General features: G+C 48.5%; 1 protein-coding gene across 1 annotated transcript in view; it reads right to left on the bottom strand.

Annotated features, from left to right (window-relative positions):
- Positions 1 to 9,149: 9,149 nt before the first annotated feature.
- The window catches only part of LOC134033889 (catenin alpha-2-like), a 119,351-nt gene continuing 109,934 nt past the window's right edge, over positions 9,150 to 18,566 (bottom strand). Inside the window, exon 7 of the mRNA XM_062478174.1 lies at positions 9,150 to 9,587. Coding sequence (XP_062334158.1) covers positions 9,150 to 9,587 — 438 coding nt within the window. The remainder of the gene's footprint in view (positions 9,588 to 18,566) is intronic.

The raw sequence follows: 18,566 nt of genomic DNA, 5'->3' as shown, positions 1-18,566 counted from the left end.
AATGGCACCTGTCTAACTGGGATTGCAGGGCGCTGGAGTTTATGGAGGTGTGTGTGTCTATTTGTGTATGTTGCTGGATATAAGTCTATATACAGTATGCATGCTTCGTTTGAGTGTGAGTCAGAGCGCGCGTGTGTATGCGTGTGTGTGAGGCTGAGGTGACTGGCACCTGTGAATAGCTTGTTGTGAAAGTAGTACATGTTATTGTGGTGGGAGGTAGGGTCATCTGTCCCTTTGCCCTATATTGTCTGCACACACGCTGCCATGTCCCTTTGCTGCCCACCAGTGTAATGATTACCTTCAGAGTACCTTCACACCAACAAATAGATGTGTGTAAGGACTATGCGAGCAGGGTTGATTCACACTCACGCACACACAATGTGTGTTGAAATCATTGCGTGGAGACAAAATAGAAGCATTGTATTGAATCGAGGTAGCGGCCTCTTTATTTAGACCTGAGGGTTTGACTCCTGCCAGAAGTGACATGCTCTTTGATTTATATAAGTATGTGTCATGTAGTGGTGTTGGTGTACATTGCATCTATGTAATCTATGTATTTACATGAGGCTCTGTACAGCCTGCGGAATCTATCTATTTACTTTTCCATGCTCTGTCTTACACGCCTTAATGGAAAATGACATTGTTTTATCGTTAATTCATTAGAAATTGTCAAGCATCCTCCATCGCTCTCACTTGGGTCTCAAAATCTCGCCGGACTTTCGAGCCAGATTCAGGTGCATCAGAAGGGCGTGTTTGCTGAGGACACGTCGTATTGAGTAGGCACTGCAGACGTGAGGATCACCCTAGGACATGTCTGGCTGATCGATAGATCATATCAGAGTCTGAGGGGAGGACATCCACGTGGGCCAGGGGATGAGATAGAAGGGACAAGGGCACCAGGCCTGGACACGCCAGGAATGCTGAATTGAGAGGAGAGAGAACGTGAGTGCTTCGACGGCGCCGGACGCCACGCACGCTTCCCGGAGTGGACAGGCAAGCGTACGCAGGGTTATGTTCCATGTTCTAGTATGTTCTGATATGATGTTCCCACACGCCGCCGCTTGCCTCTAGTCAGAGCACGTGACATGCCCCTTTGAGAGCGCAAAAATAAATAAGGCAACAGAAACATTTGGCGCGTCGCCTTCAAGAGGTGATCCAATTAAACAACAAACGCAACAACTGCTCCTAAGATTGCGCTGAGGGTAAACAGCCCCGATTAAAGATACTGTAGAGAGAAGAGATTATGTTTAAACGGAGTGGGAAGCATCCCTGCGCGACAGGGCAGACAATGACGCTTCTTTTAGGTGGCATGGCAAACTGCCATCCCTCCCAGACACCGATCCATCCAAACAAACCCCCACCCCCCCAAAAAAAACACCCAAAACACACAGACAGATCCCGACCGATTAGATAAACAGGATGCAGAGGACGTACAGCCGCCGGCGCTTCGCCTCCTCTCTCCATTCCCGTCCCGTCCCTCCCCCGCTCCTCTAAATTAGTCTTCCATTTCTTTCGCTCCCTTCCTCCGACCTAACTCGATTGTGCGGGCGAGATAGATGAATGGGTGTCGTGGCGGCAGACGGAGTGGCCAGACGCGCCAGACGTCTCGTGATGCTTCCGCCACTCGGTCTCCGGGCGCCGTCACCGAGGCCCTGTCCAATCAGACACGTTGAGGGGCAAACGGGAAAAGCCGCCACTGGCTGAGCCAGGGTGTGTCTGTGCGGGCGTGTGCGTTTTTTTTCTTTTTCGCGAGGGAGTGAAAAGGAGGGTATTGTTTGTCGATGTGTTTCTGACAGCAACCTTATGTGAGTGCAAGCTTGAGTGCTTCTGCATGCACGACCGTGTGTGTGTGTGTGCTAATTCAGAAAGTTGGAAGTGAAGTAGTCTGAACCAGGGAGACAAGTGTTCAGTGTGTGTTTCCACGCCTCATGCATTTGTACACAACAACAATCTGAACTAGAAAGTGCAACCCCCCCCCCCCAACATTCTCTATATTTGTTTAGCCATCTTTATTTCTTTATTTACGTTCCGCTCTCCTGTCGCAGAAAGGGACTCTGTTCGGTATTTATCAGAGCGTAACAGAAGAGAGAACCAGTTTGAAGTTTGCAGGTAACACTAAGGTGAGAGTCAAAGTTCTCCGAAGGTTAAGGCTCTCTCTTCAGATTAGGACTGGGGGATGAGAGGAGAGAGGAAGAGGGCAGGGGGGAAAAGGGCAGGGGGGAAGAGGGCAGGGGGGAAGAGGGCAGGGGGGAAGGGGGAGAGGGGAAGGGGAAGAGGGGAAGAGGGCAGGGGGGAAGAGGGCAGGGGGGAAGAGGGCAGGGGGGAAGAGGGCAGGGGGGAAGAGGGCAGGGGGGAAGAGGGCAGGGGGGAAGGGGGCAGGGGGGAAGGGGGAGAGGGGAAGAGGGGAGGAGAGGTAGGGAGAGGAGAGGTAGGGAGCAGTATAAACTTCCAGTATGAGGATGGAAGCACACAAACAGCATGTGTGTGAAGGTATGAGTAAAAACAACATCATGTGTTATTGTATTAATATTAGTCTGATTAGTGTAAAGCAAAACATTGCCTCTGGTTAACATCCTCAAACGATGTGTGCCTTTACAAACAGCTTTTTCATTAGTTGACAACGTCCTTGTTAACCTTGAAGTAACAGCTAGTGTTACCGTTAATTACTTACATTAGTCTAACCATATTGTTATTTAGAGAAGAGTGTTGCAGAAAACTGTTTAATTCAATTTATTGTGACAGACACACAAAGAGATGGCAGACCCACTACCAACCACAGCAGACACTGCTTCCTGTCAACTGAGGAATGAAGAAGCATGAGAACATGGGTGTGACTGGAGGGGTCAAGTCCGAATTAGGGTTAGCATGGGTGTAGCTCTCCTGGGAGTAGCATCCCAGCTAACAGCTAGTACCGTATTTTTCGGAAAACAAGACGCATTTCTATAACCCGCACCCCACCAGAATGGGAGCTTTGTGTTTGTAAATCGGATTTTAACCCGCACTATAGTATAAGTTTAGCTAGCTTGCTTCCTGAGGGTAGCTTAACAAAGTTGAATTAGCCAATGTCGTTAGCGATGCTAGCTAACGTTGGTTTGCTAGCTGTATATAACATTTCACTGGGTCTTGCAGCTGTTTGATTTACTGAAATTATTCTGAAATGTTATGTTCTACTTGCCTACTTTAACAAGTCACTGTATTTCCAAGCCCTGATAGTGTAACTGAGACGACACAGTAAATAAATCCTCTTTCAATAAGCCCCCGTTCCAGTGTTGAGCATTATATTAGCTGCACGGTCTGTAGAGATCTTGGGACAAAGCCACTTTTTTGTTCTAAAACCGGGCTATACGCCGTACAACCACAATAAAACTGTAAATTCGGGGTACAAGCCGCGGTTTTATTTCCGGAAAAATACAGTAGTAGCGTTAGCATGCAGTGCACAGGGAGTTTCATCTCTGGTTGGCAGAAAGGTGAAACTCAGATCCACATGAGTATGTGGAGAGAAGGAGAGAGGAAAGCAGAGAGGGAGAAAGAGGGAGAGAGAAAGGAAAGTAGAAAGGTAGAGAGAGAAAGAGGGAGGGAGATGGAGAGTGGGAAGTAGACAGCCAAAGAAAAGACAAAGGTAGAAGTAGACAGGTAGAGAAAGACAGAGAGAGTGTGAGAGCGAAAGGGGGAGAAAGAGGGATGGGGCCAGTAGAAATATAGAGAGAGACGTGGAGAGTGAAGTACAAAGAGACGGAAAGGGAGGCAATGTGTAGGGAGCTGTACCATAATCACCTCTTGGCACAAAGCCCCGTTGCCATGGGGAGAAGAGGCCCAATGAGAGCACTGAGGGTAAACATGCATCTCTGCTACCCTGTATGAAAAACTGGCCTTCTTATCCTGCCGAGCTGTTGCTTAACAACGGCGCTCTTGAACACAAGCCGATGGCAAACAGTGGCAATTTGGGGCCGGGGGTGCTGGAGAACCATACAGGGGGGGTCGTTTCCCGGCCCCTCCTCACTACAAGGTATGGTGGCAAAGGACCTCCTGATTCTGAGAGGCTTTTGACTGTATGAGCAGCCCTCGATTGGGGCCAGGCTCTGCTTCCAGGGGTACTAGCCCCGGCAGAGCATCCGCAGCAGAGGGGCAGAGCGGCGCTCCTGTGGGGGGAGGAGCGAGGGGGGGGGGGGGTTCAGGGGCTGACGTCTGTCTGCTTGAGCTAGCTGGTGCTGACACTCACTCTGTAAACACTGTCGTGTGGTAGAGAGGCGGCCTAGCGAGAGGAGCCTGTTGCCTGGGTTACGGTGCGGAGGGGGCCCTCGCCATCAGATCTTGCCAAGCTTGAGAGTGTGTGCGTGTGCGAAAGTTTGTGTGCGTGTGACTGAGTAAGTAGGCGCGTGTGTGTAGCCCTGCCAGCCTTATTAGACATGGCAGTGTTGTCTATGGTGTGGGCCAGGTGACTGCAGACCTGGCGGTTCCCTCCCCAGGGGAAGGGCCATCAACCAGGCTGGAGAGGAGCCAGGGCCAGCCCTCTGAACCCCCACCCTCTGCTCTCTGAACAAGGAGCACCTCCCCCTCTCTATCTCTCTCTCAAACCCCCCTTCTCTTTCACTCTCTCTACTGCCTCCTCATCTCCTCCCTGCTCCTGTCTTTCTTTCCAGATCATTCCACTCTTAACTCTGTACCCTGAGTAACACGCACATTCATCTCGCCCATTAACTCCCCTCTGCTGTGTGTGTGTATGTCCTGTGTGTGTATGTGTGTGTGTGCGTGTGTGTGTGAATTTGGAGACCTATGTCCCGTGAAGGGCACAAGGAGAACATCCATTTGGGGAGAGAGGGAACTAAATGAGTTACCCATCATGTCACTCTCTTCCACTCCTTCTCTCCACATCCCCTCCCCTCTCTCTCCATCAGTTTATTTTATGTGTTTCAGGGAACCCGTGTCTGACTATGCACAAAGCATCCGCTTCAATATCCCAGTTTAGACTTGCAGTTTCAAGTCAGTTTCATGGCTGGTTACCACAGCTGTATTTAATCACACCTTGATGGCCACGGAACGTCAAGTGTTCCGGCTGAAATCGTAGGCTACTTCAGGCTAAAATGGATCAGATCTTCACCACGCCAAGTTCTTATTTGATTTTGGCCTGAGTCTAGGCTAAGAACAGACTGTGCACTTGTTACCTCCCACACCCCCCATCTCTGTCTGGCTAACCTCCCCCCCCCCCCTTTCTACCTCTCTCGCTCTCTTTCTACCTCTTTCGCTCTCCCTCCCTATCTTTCTCACACGCTTTCTCTCCAAGGAGGAGAGGCGAGGCAGACAGGGCCCTCCATCACCCTGCCTCAACAGGATCTATGGGGCTGTAATGGGGCTGTCTCTTGGCTGGCTGGAAGAGGAGGCGGGGGTGGGGGGGGGGGGTGCTGTAGGCGGGGGGAGGGAGGGGGGGGTGGCTTTTGGGGCCTGTCAGGGGAGAGCTGGAGGGAGCTGGAGGGCCCCTAGGGTAGGAGACACATCTCCCACCAGATCAATCAGCGCTCAACTCATCGTCCTTGAACCTCTCTCGTTCCATCTCTGCCTCTCCTCCCTTTTTCCCTGTGTTTCTCTGTGTCTCAGCATATCTGTATCTGTCTGTTTCACTGCATGTGTGTGTGTGTGTGTGTGTGTGTGTGTGTGTGTGTGTGTGTGTGTGTGTGCAAGCCTGTGTCAGTATCAGGGCCCTTCTGACAGATCGCTAGTGTGTCGATGTGCTTCAATCCAACACCACCACTTAAAAACTGTGGAGACACAAAGCACTGCCGTCTGTCTGTGATCATTAATACACACACACATACACACACACACGCCAGCTTAGTTGCCTGAGATTGCCTTGCGCTTAAAAGTTTGAACAGAACTACTAAGTTCAAAAAGACGCAGGGGAGGAGAAACACGTGGTCTTGTCATCATTTCAGACTTTTAAGGGAAATCATTGTGCCAATACATGCACAGGGAGGGAGTGACAGAGGAAACAGGAAACAGCTATGAAGGGACCTAATGGTGGCCAAGACCTAGCATACAGTGTCTTAGTAGAGGGGACACTAACACTACTGACCTAGAGCTGTTTAAGACCCACAGCCCTGTGACCAATCAATACTGTTCTGGTTCCCCAGTTCTGGTCCCATATCCCCAGCTCGCCCGAGTACCCAGAGCCAGTTCAAGTCGATCAATCCCCTACCACCATCGACCACTTCAACCCCTGTATCACATGTCGATTACCAAGGCCATTAACAGTGGTGGTGGCTCTGGTGGTGTGCTGACAGGGTGATCCAGGGTCATGCTGAGCCTCACACACTCTAGAGATGTTGATAGAAGGCCAGATGGGAGTGGGATACAACCTCCCTCCCTCTGTCCGTTTATATCTCTCGCTCTTTCTCTTTCGCTCTCTCTATCCTTCTCCATGGCCTTTTGCAGAAGGCTGATTCTCTTTGCCGACGAAGATGGGTTTTTGGTCATGCCTTGGCCGCCCACGCCTTGTGGCCCGGGCGACATCACAGGGAGGGTGTTGTCCTCTATGAAGTGTGTGTGTGTGTGTGTGTGTGTGGAGGGACAGCTTGTCTCCGCCCGCATGTTATGGATGCACTGAGGCTGTGGAGGAGTTTGTCTCTGAAACACGTAACAAGGTTTGACTTACCTTTGGTGGGGGAATCCAGCCCAAGGTCATCAGGAGAGGACAGCCGTGAGACGGGACCACGAGAGAAGAGGGGGAGGAGGAGGAGGAGGAGGAAGAGAGGAGAGAACATTAGAATGGATGACAACATATTTTGCAGAAGGACTCGTATGATACCGTGTGTGGTTTCACAAGCCGGACCCAATGATCCGGTATTCAGCCAACTGTCCTCTCTCTCCGAAAGGAGGAGGATGGAGGGGAGTGTGTGGGGGGGGGGGGGGGATTCAGCCAACTGTCCTCTCTCTCCGAAAGGAGGAGGATGGAGGGGAGTGTGTGTGTGGGGGGGGGGGGGGGGGCTCGACGTGTGAAACTAAAATGGAGGTCCTGGTCTTATCACAGATGCACATATTGAGGGGCGGAGCCAACTTTGGCAAGGTATGTGTGTATGGAAAGGGGGCGGTAAAAGCCCTGCTGCCTCTAGCCACAGTCAGCTCTGTGTGTGTATGTGTGGTGTGTGTGTTGCCCTGCACATGTATGCTGTCATTCCTCACAGAAGGGGTGACAGGGTGAAGGCAACACAGTTTGAGCAGAGCAACATGAAAGCCTGTCTATATACAGAGGTACAGAGAGAGAGATGAGGGGAGTGGGAGAGAGATATTGAGAATAACAGACAGAAAGACAGAGGAAGACAGATAGAGAGAGAGAGAGAGAGAGAGAGAGAGAGAGAGAGAGAGAGAGAGAGAAGAGACAGAGAGGAGAGACAGAGAGAGAGAGAGAGAGAGAGAGAGAGAGAGAGAGAGAGAGAGAGAGAGAGAGAGAGAGAGAGAGAAAAGAGACAGAGAGGAGAGAGAGAGAGAGAGAGAGAGAGAGAGAGAGAGAGAGAGAGAGAGAGAGAGAGAGAGAGAGAGAGAGAGAGAGAGAGAGAGAGAAGCGATAGAGAGAAAGAGACTACCCCCTACAGTTACTGTATATGGCTAGCCAGACAAGGCCGAAATCGATCCTGGCTTCTCAGGCTGAATCAAATACTGTTCTAAGCCTCACAGCCGCACCACATGCCGATACAATCTTCTCTTTGACCTCAGTGCGGAGTGAGAAAAGAGAGGGAGGGATGGAGAGAATGCGGGATGGAGAGAGTGAGGGAGAGAGCAGTTCTAAAACAGCACAGAAATTCAAAACCGATCAAATAATTGATTTGTGTTTTCAAGTGTGCTTGTTTTTGGGGAATATGCGTACGAGCTTGTGTGTGTGTGTGTGTGTGTGTGTGTGGAGTAACTGGGTCCAGAGTACTGTGTACTCTGTGTTCCCGTACAGTGTATAGTCTTTCTCTCCTGAGATGGGGTTGTAAACAGTAGCCACAGTAGCAAGTGTCCCTTTCCATTCTTATGTATTCTACTCCAGTCTAAGAAGAAGAAAGAAGAAACATCTATTCATGTTGCAGTCGTGACACAAGACCATGAAGCAGTGAGGTGGCAGTGCAAAGCAACGTGCCACAGCACTAGGGCTGGGCGGTATGACGGTATATACCGTGCAAGGGGAGAAATGTGTCTACTGGGAGAGATTTGGCTATACTGTTTCAACCGCGGTATACTTTTATACTATATTTTTGTATTACACGTGTCAATTAAATGTCTGGTTGTTGTATTGTATGTAAGCCATCATATAAATAGCATTCTTGCGATATTTAGAATTGTAGTTTAACTTTTATTTGATTTGCTATTTTCGTTTGACCTTGAAGCACATTTGCGTTGGTCTGACGGAATTTTCGATGTGGAGTGTATTTTGTCTAAGCGGACTACATTCATGCCAATGCTAATTAATTATATATTTGATGACCCATTCTGCAGGTAACCAATTCGATTTGTTGTTCAATTTTTATGTCTCGTGCTGTAAAATTATTGTTGTAAAATTACACTGGTGGTGTTGCTAGCATTCTTGATCTAGGATGACTAGTGAAGGCTAACTACTTACTAACTGAGAGTGAGGTCATGCCGGGAAATATCAAACTGAGGCTTTAACATATCGACCGAGCTTTAACGAGGTTGATACGCTGAAACCGAAGTTAGATATGGATAGTAAAACTCAAGACTTATCGCTTTCGCTCATTTTGAAATTTTCGTCGGAGGGCATTACGGATCCGTATTGAGCTGTGAGTAGGTCACCACGTGGATGGCATGACTGCGCATCAGCCAATCGGAACGCTCGTACTCGTAACTTTTTTGAGTCTTTTGTTTTTAACTCAAGTGTTGTCTCATGTGAGGCAGTTGTTTTTGTTTGTAATAAATAATCGAGTGTGATGATGAAGTATGGTTATTTTGTACCATTTTTTAATTGAATTTACAGAACAATTACTATACCGTGATATATACCGTAACTGTGATATAAAATTACTCATACTGTGATAGAAGATTTTGGCCATATCGCCCACCCCTACACACACAGAAACTATTCTATTTATATTCCATTTCAATCAATTCCATTGTATTCTATTATTTTTATTTTCTAACATTCTATTCTCTTCTCTTCTCACCTATCCAATTCCTATCAGTCTGGTATGAGCCTGTGATGACTTGACTTCTACTGCCACCGTCACTGGGAGCAGGGAGGACCTCCTGAGAGATTTGGGGGTGGCAGGAGGAGACGTGGACTGGAGGAAGAAACGAGACATGTCCCTGAGGTCGTGTCCCTGAGGTCGTGTCCCTGAGGTCGTGTCCCTGAGGTCGTGTCCCTGAGGTCGTGTCCCTGAGGTCGTGTCCCTGAGGTCGTGTCTCTGAGGTCGTGTCCTGAGGTCGTGTCCCTGAGGTCGTGTCCCTGAGGTCGTGTCCCTGAGGTCGTGTCCCTGAGGTTGTGTCTCTGAGGTCGTGTCCCTGAGGTTGTGTCCCTGAGGTCGTGTCCCTGAGGTTGTGTCCCTGAGGGTCGTGTCCCTGAGGTTGTGTCCCTGAGGGTCGTGTCCCTGAGGGTCGTGTCCCTGAGGTCGTGTCCCTGAGGGTCGTGTCCTGAGGTCGTGTTATGGACTAGTCCGTAGGTTAGGACTGCAGCCAGACCCTATCCGTCAGGGTGGAACTGGGGTGTAGCGAGTCTCCCTCACAAGTGGGTGGGGGAGGCAGGAAAGGATGAAGAGAGAGAAACAGAGAGAGAGAGAGAGAGAGAGAGAGAGAGAGAGAGAGAGAGAGAGAGAGAGAGAGAGAGAGAGATGAGAGAGAGAGAGAGAGAGAGAGAGAGGAGAGAGAGAGAGAGAGAGAGAGAGAGAGAGAGAGAGAGACTTCCAGAATTTTGTTGTTCCTGCTCGGTTTTTACAATAATGAGCAAGAAAACAACTCAGGGGATGCCGCCAACCCACAGAGCACTGCCTGATATCTCTCCCACACAACCCCCCCAACACACACCACAAGGGGGGGGGGGGATCACCAGGGAAACATTGGTGGGCCCGGCGTTGTGACGATGAAAAGAGACAGGCGTGTTATCTCTCCTTCCCCCACGGCGGGACGGAGGTTGAATCACACGGAGAAGGGAGAAAGCGCAGGAAGGAAAAGGAGGAGAGACGGAGGAGCAGATGTAGCCCATTTGAACACACGCCTCAGATCAATTGAGACCAGCCTGCCTGCATCACATCTGATCTGCAGAAACACGGGAGGAGGAGGAGGAGGGAGGGAGGGAAAGATAAAAAGAGGGGGTGAGATAGAGATATACAAGAGGGGAGAGAATACAGAGAGAAAGAGAGAGGGCGGACAGATAAGAGAGCGGGGGTGAGAGGGGGGGGGGGGTAGAGAACTTGCATAGAGATGGGGGGTGAGAGAGAGACAAAAAGACAGAGGTACAAATGGGTTGCATAGAGGATGCCTGTTTTAATCTGGCCAGTGCTGGCCTCCTCTTGGTAAACACCTGCCATCACAGAGGCCTGGGAGCAGGCAGGCACTGAGCAAAGGAGATCTGACAGGCTGAGTAGGATCAATCACTGTTACCTAGATACAGCAGCATGTGGGATGGGGGGACAGAGGGGAGGGGGTTGGTATCTGAACCTGCCCTTGGGAATAATTACATTACAACTATATCATGTCAAAGGACAACTACCTTTTAAAAGAGCTACAAAATTCCACAGCAGAGTCTAATACCCTCTTAGTCTTTTTTCACTTCCAATACTGTCTCCCCTAAACACACACACATGCCCAGACTGCATACTATTTAAGCAACACTCCAGTTTCCAGTCCAAACACCCTGGTAGAGAAAGATGACGTGACTGTTCTAAACGAGCTCCACATCTGAGGCTGCCATGAAGCAGTGTGAGGAAGTGATGTCATTAGGGAGCCACGGTGGCCCTCTTTCCAGCCAGAGACACAAGCAACAAAAAGCATCAATTAGAGCCTGCTGTGTTTGCCCTCAGGCACGCTTGCTGTACAGTGACCTGCGTGCATGCACCAACCCCCCTCCCTACCACTACCCCCTCAGGGTATCCCAGCCAATGGCAGAGAGGGTCCCGCCTCCCCATAATGCAGTGCCTCCCTCTGTGGGGAAGGCCCTCTGGTTTTTCGAACGACGACGACAACAACACAAAGCATAAATCATCATTACTGATTCTACAAGCATTTTAATGGGAAGATAATAAATGAGTGAATCATGGCATGGCGAGCTATTTAAGCAATGTTGCACTTGCGCATTCTGCCTGGTCAGCACTGTGTCTGTGTGAGTGTGTGTGTGTGTGTTGAGTGGGTCTGGATGGCCTGTACAGTATATCAGGTGTGTGTGTGTGTGTGTGTGTGTTGAGTGGATCTGGATGGCCTGTACAGTATATCAGGTGTGTGTGTGTGTGTGTTGAGTGGATCTGGATGGCCTGTACAGTATATCAGGTGTGTGTGTGTGTTGAGTGGGTCTGGATGGCCTGTACAGTAGCCGGGCCTAGTGACTGTTGCTACAGATCCAGGAAGAACTCCTTTCCTGACTCTTGTCGTACCTGTGTGTCAACACCTGTGATGCCGTAGAAACTGTATCAGACACTTCTTTTCTGGTTCTCTCTCTCTCTGTCCCGAATCCACAGACAGAGATGTTCCACGTGAGGCTCATACACGTGACAGAAACAGGAAGACAGCTGTAAGCTCTTTTTGTCTCTCTCTCACACCGACAAGATTGTGTTTGTTCATTAAGCTGACAGATCAATCACAGAGGGAGGCTGTTGACCTTTCAGCATCTTCAGAATCATCAGAGCTCCTTGGGCTCCCAAAGTAATATGACACAGTTTGCTGTTCTGCTCTCATCAGATTCTTGTTGATTCCATGTTATGTGGACGGGGGTGGGGTGGGGATGTCTGTATGACAATCTGAATCTTTGGAATTCAGTCTTCTCAAAAAAATCAGGCATCGGAAGCCTGTGATCCTCGGTTGCTTCATGAATAATTTTATTCTATCTAAGTGGGACCTATTTTTCTCTGCTGCATTGCAGAGAAGATGCAAGAGTTGTTTGGCTGACTGCTTTACATGCTGGTCGTCAGGCAATGGAGTTCAGCAGCAAATTGGGAATAAGAGAGTCTGAGAAAAATAAATCTGTATTTATCAAATGCTCTACTGCACTGGATGGCATTCAGAGAAAGTTGCTTTAATATTCTGAGATTGAATGGTAAGAGTAGCATGGTCCTTCTGTACTCTCATTTAGAATGTCTCTCTCACTCTCTCTCTCTCTCACTCACACACACACACACACACACACGCTATCCCATGGACACATAATAGCATATAATAATAATAATAATCTATATTATTAATATTATTATTATTACACATACAGTACAGACTCTCTCGATCTCTCTCACACACACACTCTCTCACTCATTCACTCACTCATATAATCTTCCCGAACAACCATTTGCGTTTGGCATGTTTTGTCAAGGGAAGCAGAATGTTGAGGAAAAGGAGTAGTATTCAAATTGACCATTCAATGTGTGGTACACATTGTGTTCCCCAACAATATCCTGAAGCACAGTGAGTCGTTCCGAATACACAGGGACACAATGGTGGTTCCATTAGTTTCACTAGTCATCTGACACTGCAAGGTAAGGTGTTGCACAGTGTAGGCCTACCCATGGAACTGTTCTACAAAGGAAGGTTCCGGGGGAAAAAGCAGGCATGCATCGCGTCTCTACACCGCACCCATTTCCCCGACCAGGAACAAAGATGGTGTTTTTTCTGGAACCCAGTGGGGAGGGGGCCAGAGAAGGTCAGCGCTACAGGAGCTTTGATTTTACACGGCTGCAGAGTGTGTAATCCTATCAGGTGCTGATTGTTCATCATGTGACTGTGTTTATCTGCGGGCCTATGGACAAACCCCCCCGACGAGGGAGCAGCCTAATCTGACCTTCATGGTGGAGGTGAGGAGAGAATCAGGGAAAACATGAAATGAACTATTTGAAAGGGAGAGACCCAGAAGCGCCTGCTGTGCAGTCTCCGCGTCATCTGGCCAGCGTGGTTTGTCGTGGAGCAGCTAACATAACACGAGCAAAAGCTAAAGTTCCTGGTTATTTTCAGTTGTTCGGAACAGAAAAAAAATATTGGCACCGTGACTTGCACTGGAAATAGAAATTCTATTTTCCAACAGCGAGCGTGCGATAGGCTCAAAAAAGCGTCTGGAGGAACTGAAGCCAGCGTAGGAACTTTGTGATCGCTGACGCGGCCGCTCGCTAACAAGAAGTAACAGGTTCTTCAGGGTACAAACGATTCTGATTCCATCAATTAGCAAGGCATTAACACTGCGCTGTTTGTGGGCGAGACAGATAAAGAAAGCTAGAGAATTGAGAGAAACTGCGCTTTTTCCTCCCTTATGTTTATTTTTTTTTGTGTTCCTATGTGGTCATCAAAGGGTTATAAGTATAAATAGCTTCCTCTGATATTGCCTCTCACTTCAAAGCGATGGGGCCGCAGCGAGGGAGGGAACTAATCACTGACTACATCTACAGTCGCCAAGACCCCCAGGGTTTGGATCCAGCATCAGCTCATCTCCACTGCTTGTTTTTACAAACTGGCGCCATGACCTCTGAGTCCATCTCTCTGAGTACGCAACGCTAACAACATCGATGATTCCTGCGCTGTCTGCCCCCCGAGCGGACTTCTTCGTGCACGTTCAAGAGAGGATCGGTAGTGACGGGATGGGGCCAGACTGAGAGGCATGTGATGACAGCCAGAGATGCATCACATTAGCAAACAACATGGAGATGTTGATGTCATTTTTTCCCTTTGCGATGCCGGGCCATGCGCCGGGCCATGGCGGTGTCCTGTCGCAGAATGGACTGGCAGAGGAGGGAGATCTGATTAGACAGCATCCAAACGGGCAAATAAACACTGGAAGATGTGGCACCCTGGAGACAACATGTGGATGCACCGCTCATACCCGGACTCTCCTGCCGATGAAAAGCTATCCGTCTGCACAAAATCTGCGACCTTTGTTTTAGAGCCTCCACAGGTCTCTCAACCTTTCGGGCAAATCTATTTTGTCTGGAGCATGAAAATTCAATTGTAGAAATACATGCGGAGCATGGGGTGGGGGTGGGGGAGCGGAACTGGCCGGACCCAGAAGTCTACTGGGCCCTAATCTACTGGTAACTAGGATCCTAGGATAAGGACCTGTATCTCTGGGGCAGTCCTAAGCAGCTCTGGGTTTGCCGCTTCACACAAACAGGCTGGAGGCAGACATCTTCACTCAGTCTAGGACGTGATCGAGTGGAGCCACGAGGAGATATAAGAGAGGTGGAGGATCTGGCTGATTAGCTTAAGGAATAACCTTATATAACCATGCTACCCCGGAAGAAACGTGTGTGAGGTTGAGTTGTATGTGTGTGAGTGTTTTGTAAAACAGCTCTCTGAATTTAGACAGGTAGGCCAGCTGCCTAATGAGGCAAAAAGTAAAAGAATTCAACATGAACCCAACTATTACATATGTATTTATGACAAAAAGACACCCAAAACTATTTGTAGGGCTGCAGGCGTAGCATGGGAAGTCTAGCTGTCCTGTAACTTCAAAGCCAGACAGTAGTTTCAGCCTTCCTCAGGTCTTCTCCTGTCTCCACATGAAACAACAACATTTAATAAACAAACTCATGGGCATGCACCCCAAACAACGCATCTGGGTATACCAGACCCCATTTATTCAATAATTAGGCCTTGTGCACTACACAGATGAGCGCACGCCTCCTAATTGCAGTGAGCCGAGCGTGAAGTCAAGGAGAAGAGAGGAGATAGAAGGGTGACACTAATTGCAAAGCACCTGACTCTAAACGAACAATAAATGAAAGGCTAATCCTAAACAACTAGGGATTCTTTATTGGAGGGAGGGGGATATTCTCTTTGTTGTGTGTGTGTGTGTGTGTGTGTGTGTGTGTGTGTGTGTGTGTGTGTGTGTGTGTGTGTGTGTGTGTGTGTGTGTGTGTGTGTGTGTGTGTGTGTGTGTGTGTGTGTGTGTGTGTGTGTGTGTGTGTGCGTGCGTGGAGGAAAATAAAGGGCAGATAGGGCTACAGAGTGAACGGTTAAATTTGAATTTAATTTGTTTTGCTTCCCTTTCATTAAATCAAGCTTCTGTCAGGAATATATTTTCCCTATTTTGTCTTCCGTTCCTTCCCGCAAAAAAATAACAGGTTTAGTATGCAGCAGCATTTGTAAGTGCATTTACAATGTCAATGTGAAATCTCCATTAGAAGACTACACGATTTGAATATCAAGAGACACCTCTTGCATTGAACAGTTTGTTCTAAACCAATATTGTGGATTGACTCTGGGGGATCGACTCTGGGACCGTCTGTAAGGTTGTCTCTCTACTACTCTTTTACACTCCACCATGGCCCTCATCTTAAATACATCACGCCACAGTGCCCCCACATCCAAACACCACTTGCTATTCCAGAGGCTTCGGCTGCGTCCTCAGAAAGTGACAAAATCCTACCGACTAGATAATGATAATGAAAAAAGACCATTTAATATGAGCCTTTGATTAAAGAGCATGTTTACCTAGTCCTGTGACCTCTCGCTCCCCACGCTCGCGGCCCAATCTTATTAGACCATGTTGATGAGAGTATATTACCTAAATAAATCACACGGATCCCTGTGTGTGTGTGTGTGTAGTGTGGGGCATGTGCGTAAGTGCACGCATTAGCAAGTGGCTCTGTGTGTCTGTGAGAGAGCGAGAGAGGGCGAGAGACTTGCATGCAGACAGACACATGGACAGACAGCGGGAGGATTACGTGGCAGTGTTACATCCTGTTTGGGGCTGACGTGTTCAGGACAGACAAACAACCCAGGTGTTGCAGCCGGCCTGAGAGGTGTCAAGACATAATGAGTCCATTATGTCTCCTGAGGAACTCTAACCTCTGAATAGGCAGAGGGAGAGAAAGAGGGAGAGATATGGGGGGGGGGGGGGGTAATGCCTGGCTGTGAGACAGTAAATATCTCTTACTGTACTGCTTAGGGTAGGGATAGAAGCTGGCGGCTTAATGAATATACAACATTACAAATATTACTAGAGTGTAACTCATAAAATAAGAAACAAAATCATATCAAACATGACATTAAAAGCTGTTTAAAACTACATTGACATGAACACAACTTTTAATGATAATTCCTCGGTTCACCTTCCTCTTCCACTGTTGAGGCCACCTCTCTAGAGGTGTGTCATTCAAGTGTGATGGTCCTTTTAACATGACAGTCCCGTTTGTGCAAATCAACGACTGTCCCAGACGAGTGTCTGAGCGACCGGTGACAAAGGGGCTGTATCCTCCAGGTCTCTGCCAATACAGCCCTACACTAAATGAAAAGCCTTTCTATCTGGTAGGCCCAGCGTGCTGTGTCTGTTCTGATGCTGATGCAGCCGGATGATGGACAGAAAAAGTGTGGAAAAAGGTGGCGTCTCTCTGGAAACGTCGACTAGATAAACCGTTCATGTTCAGCTGGGAGTGACCTTCAGCAATCCCCTTAGGACTTTGGATCGTGTGCATGCGTATGTGTGTGTGTCTAGTACATGTGTGTTGTGTGTGAGACCGTATCAGACAGAGAGATCAAGGTGCATCAATGACCCAGCAGGCCTCTTGAGGGCTCTTTTAATTACCGTCCAATCAGTGTTGAGATACCAGAGAGTAGTGACTGATACCTGTAGCACACTTGTACACCCACACACACCACGCAAACGGTGGTACGAGCTGTGTTGGGGATGGAAAAAGGTGGGGTGTCAAGCTGCGTAACGTTTGCTTTAAGATAAATGCGCTTCCTGCTTGTCGAATGCTTGGAGATGGATGGCACGTCCTGCCAGTCCTGCTATGATGTTACGCCTGGGGGGATGAGGAACGGCGCTGGGAGCGCGGGTGCACCTGAGGCCACACCGTAACAAAAAACACGGGTCGACTCGGAACGTTAGCGAGTGTGCGCACACCAGAGAGAGAGAGAGATTGTAAGGAGAGAATGGAAGAGAGAGGGATGTAAAAAGGAAGAAAGAGAGGGAGATTGAGAGAAAGCAGGAGAGAGGGAGAGAGAGATAGAGGAAAGAGATGGAAAGAGAGGGAGAAAAGAGGAGAGACAGAGAGAGAAAGAGGGGGCGAGAGAGAATGGAGGAGTGAGGGAGAAGCGTGGCATGCCACAGTGTACTCGATGAGAAGGACCCAGACAGGCTGAGAGTGTCAGCCACTCAGATACAAGATGACACCTTCCCCTGGTCCATTTTACAGAGGAAAACGAGAGAGAAGACGGAGAAGGGAGAGAAGGAGAAATGCAAGACGGAGAGAGAGAGCCCAATCTTCCAATTTGATCTTGAATCAACACCGCATTGAGCCATGAGTGAGGGAGCTTTGCCACATGTATCACACATGTTACAAGCACCACACTGGCACTACCCAGATCCCCCCCCTCTCAGTGCTCTCCATTCTTAACCAAGGAAAACCGCACAACCAAAGCTGCACTCCAATATGAGTGTGTGTGTTTGTGACAGTTACAAAGTGTGTTTGGGTAAAGGTGATTTAACCCCCTGGTTTCCCCCCCCCCCCTCCGAAAGTTTAGTATTGGATCCATGCCGTGGAGCGTGACTTACACTGACAATAAGGTGAGGGGGAGAGGGCAGCGTCTGGGTGTAAACTTGTTTACTGAGTCTGAGGACAATGGAAAATGGATTTAAATCCTATGTTTCTTATTTCACAGTGCTCTGACTGTGCACGGAACTAGGGGCCCTGGGATTTAACGACAAAGAACCACAACCCCTGACTGTCATAGAGGAACCCAGTCACTCTGGCTCTGTTGTTCTTGTCTGACTCCTGTGCTGATGCCAGTCTATTGTCTACTGGCTGTGCTTGTGTCCATTTGATGGACCTCAAAGGTTAATTTCTAAGCAATAAAAACAATCACATTACTTTGTACTGTAAGTACTGAACAAACTGGAAAAAAACATGATTTTCAGATACTTTCTAAGCTGGACAAAAAAATGTAGGCTATTTAACATTATTTGCTATAAATCTTAAAAGGTATGTTATTTTATATTTTAGACCTTCAAATACAGAAAACCATCCAGATATAATCTCCATTCCAAAATACAACGTGACAACACAGTCTTTTATCCCATCCAGCTTAGTTTAGCGTCTATAAACAGTGCTGTGAATACACAGCAACATGCTGATCGGGGCTGTCACATAAATGAATCCTCCTTGTTATTGTTATGGATGTCGTCTCCAGCCCAGTGATGCAGGGGGTGGATCAGGGGGGGTTAGCCATGTATCTGGGGGCCTCATTGACACATCAACTGATTAATGATGGGATTAGAGACCCGGATACCATCCACCCCTCTTCCACTTAGTGTGACGTAGCGCCGAGGGGAGGTATTCGTCTCTTGTGCCCTTGAACTCCGTGGCAGTGACACACTTAGTCCGGCTGAAGAACAGGCGAGCAGTCTGTTTTCCCCTTCTCTAGATTAAAGGTAGAATTTGTATTTATTGTAGATG

This window comes from Osmerus eperlanus, chromosome 14, assembly GCF_963692335.1.
Source record: "Osmerus eperlanus chromosome 14, fOsmEpe2.1, whole genome shotgun sequence".
NCBI classification, from domain to species: Eukaryota; Metazoa; Chordata; class Actinopteri; order Osmeriformes; family Osmeridae; genus Osmerus; species Osmerus eperlanus.
This window is presented reverse-complemented; position numbering and strand designations above follow the sequence as displayed.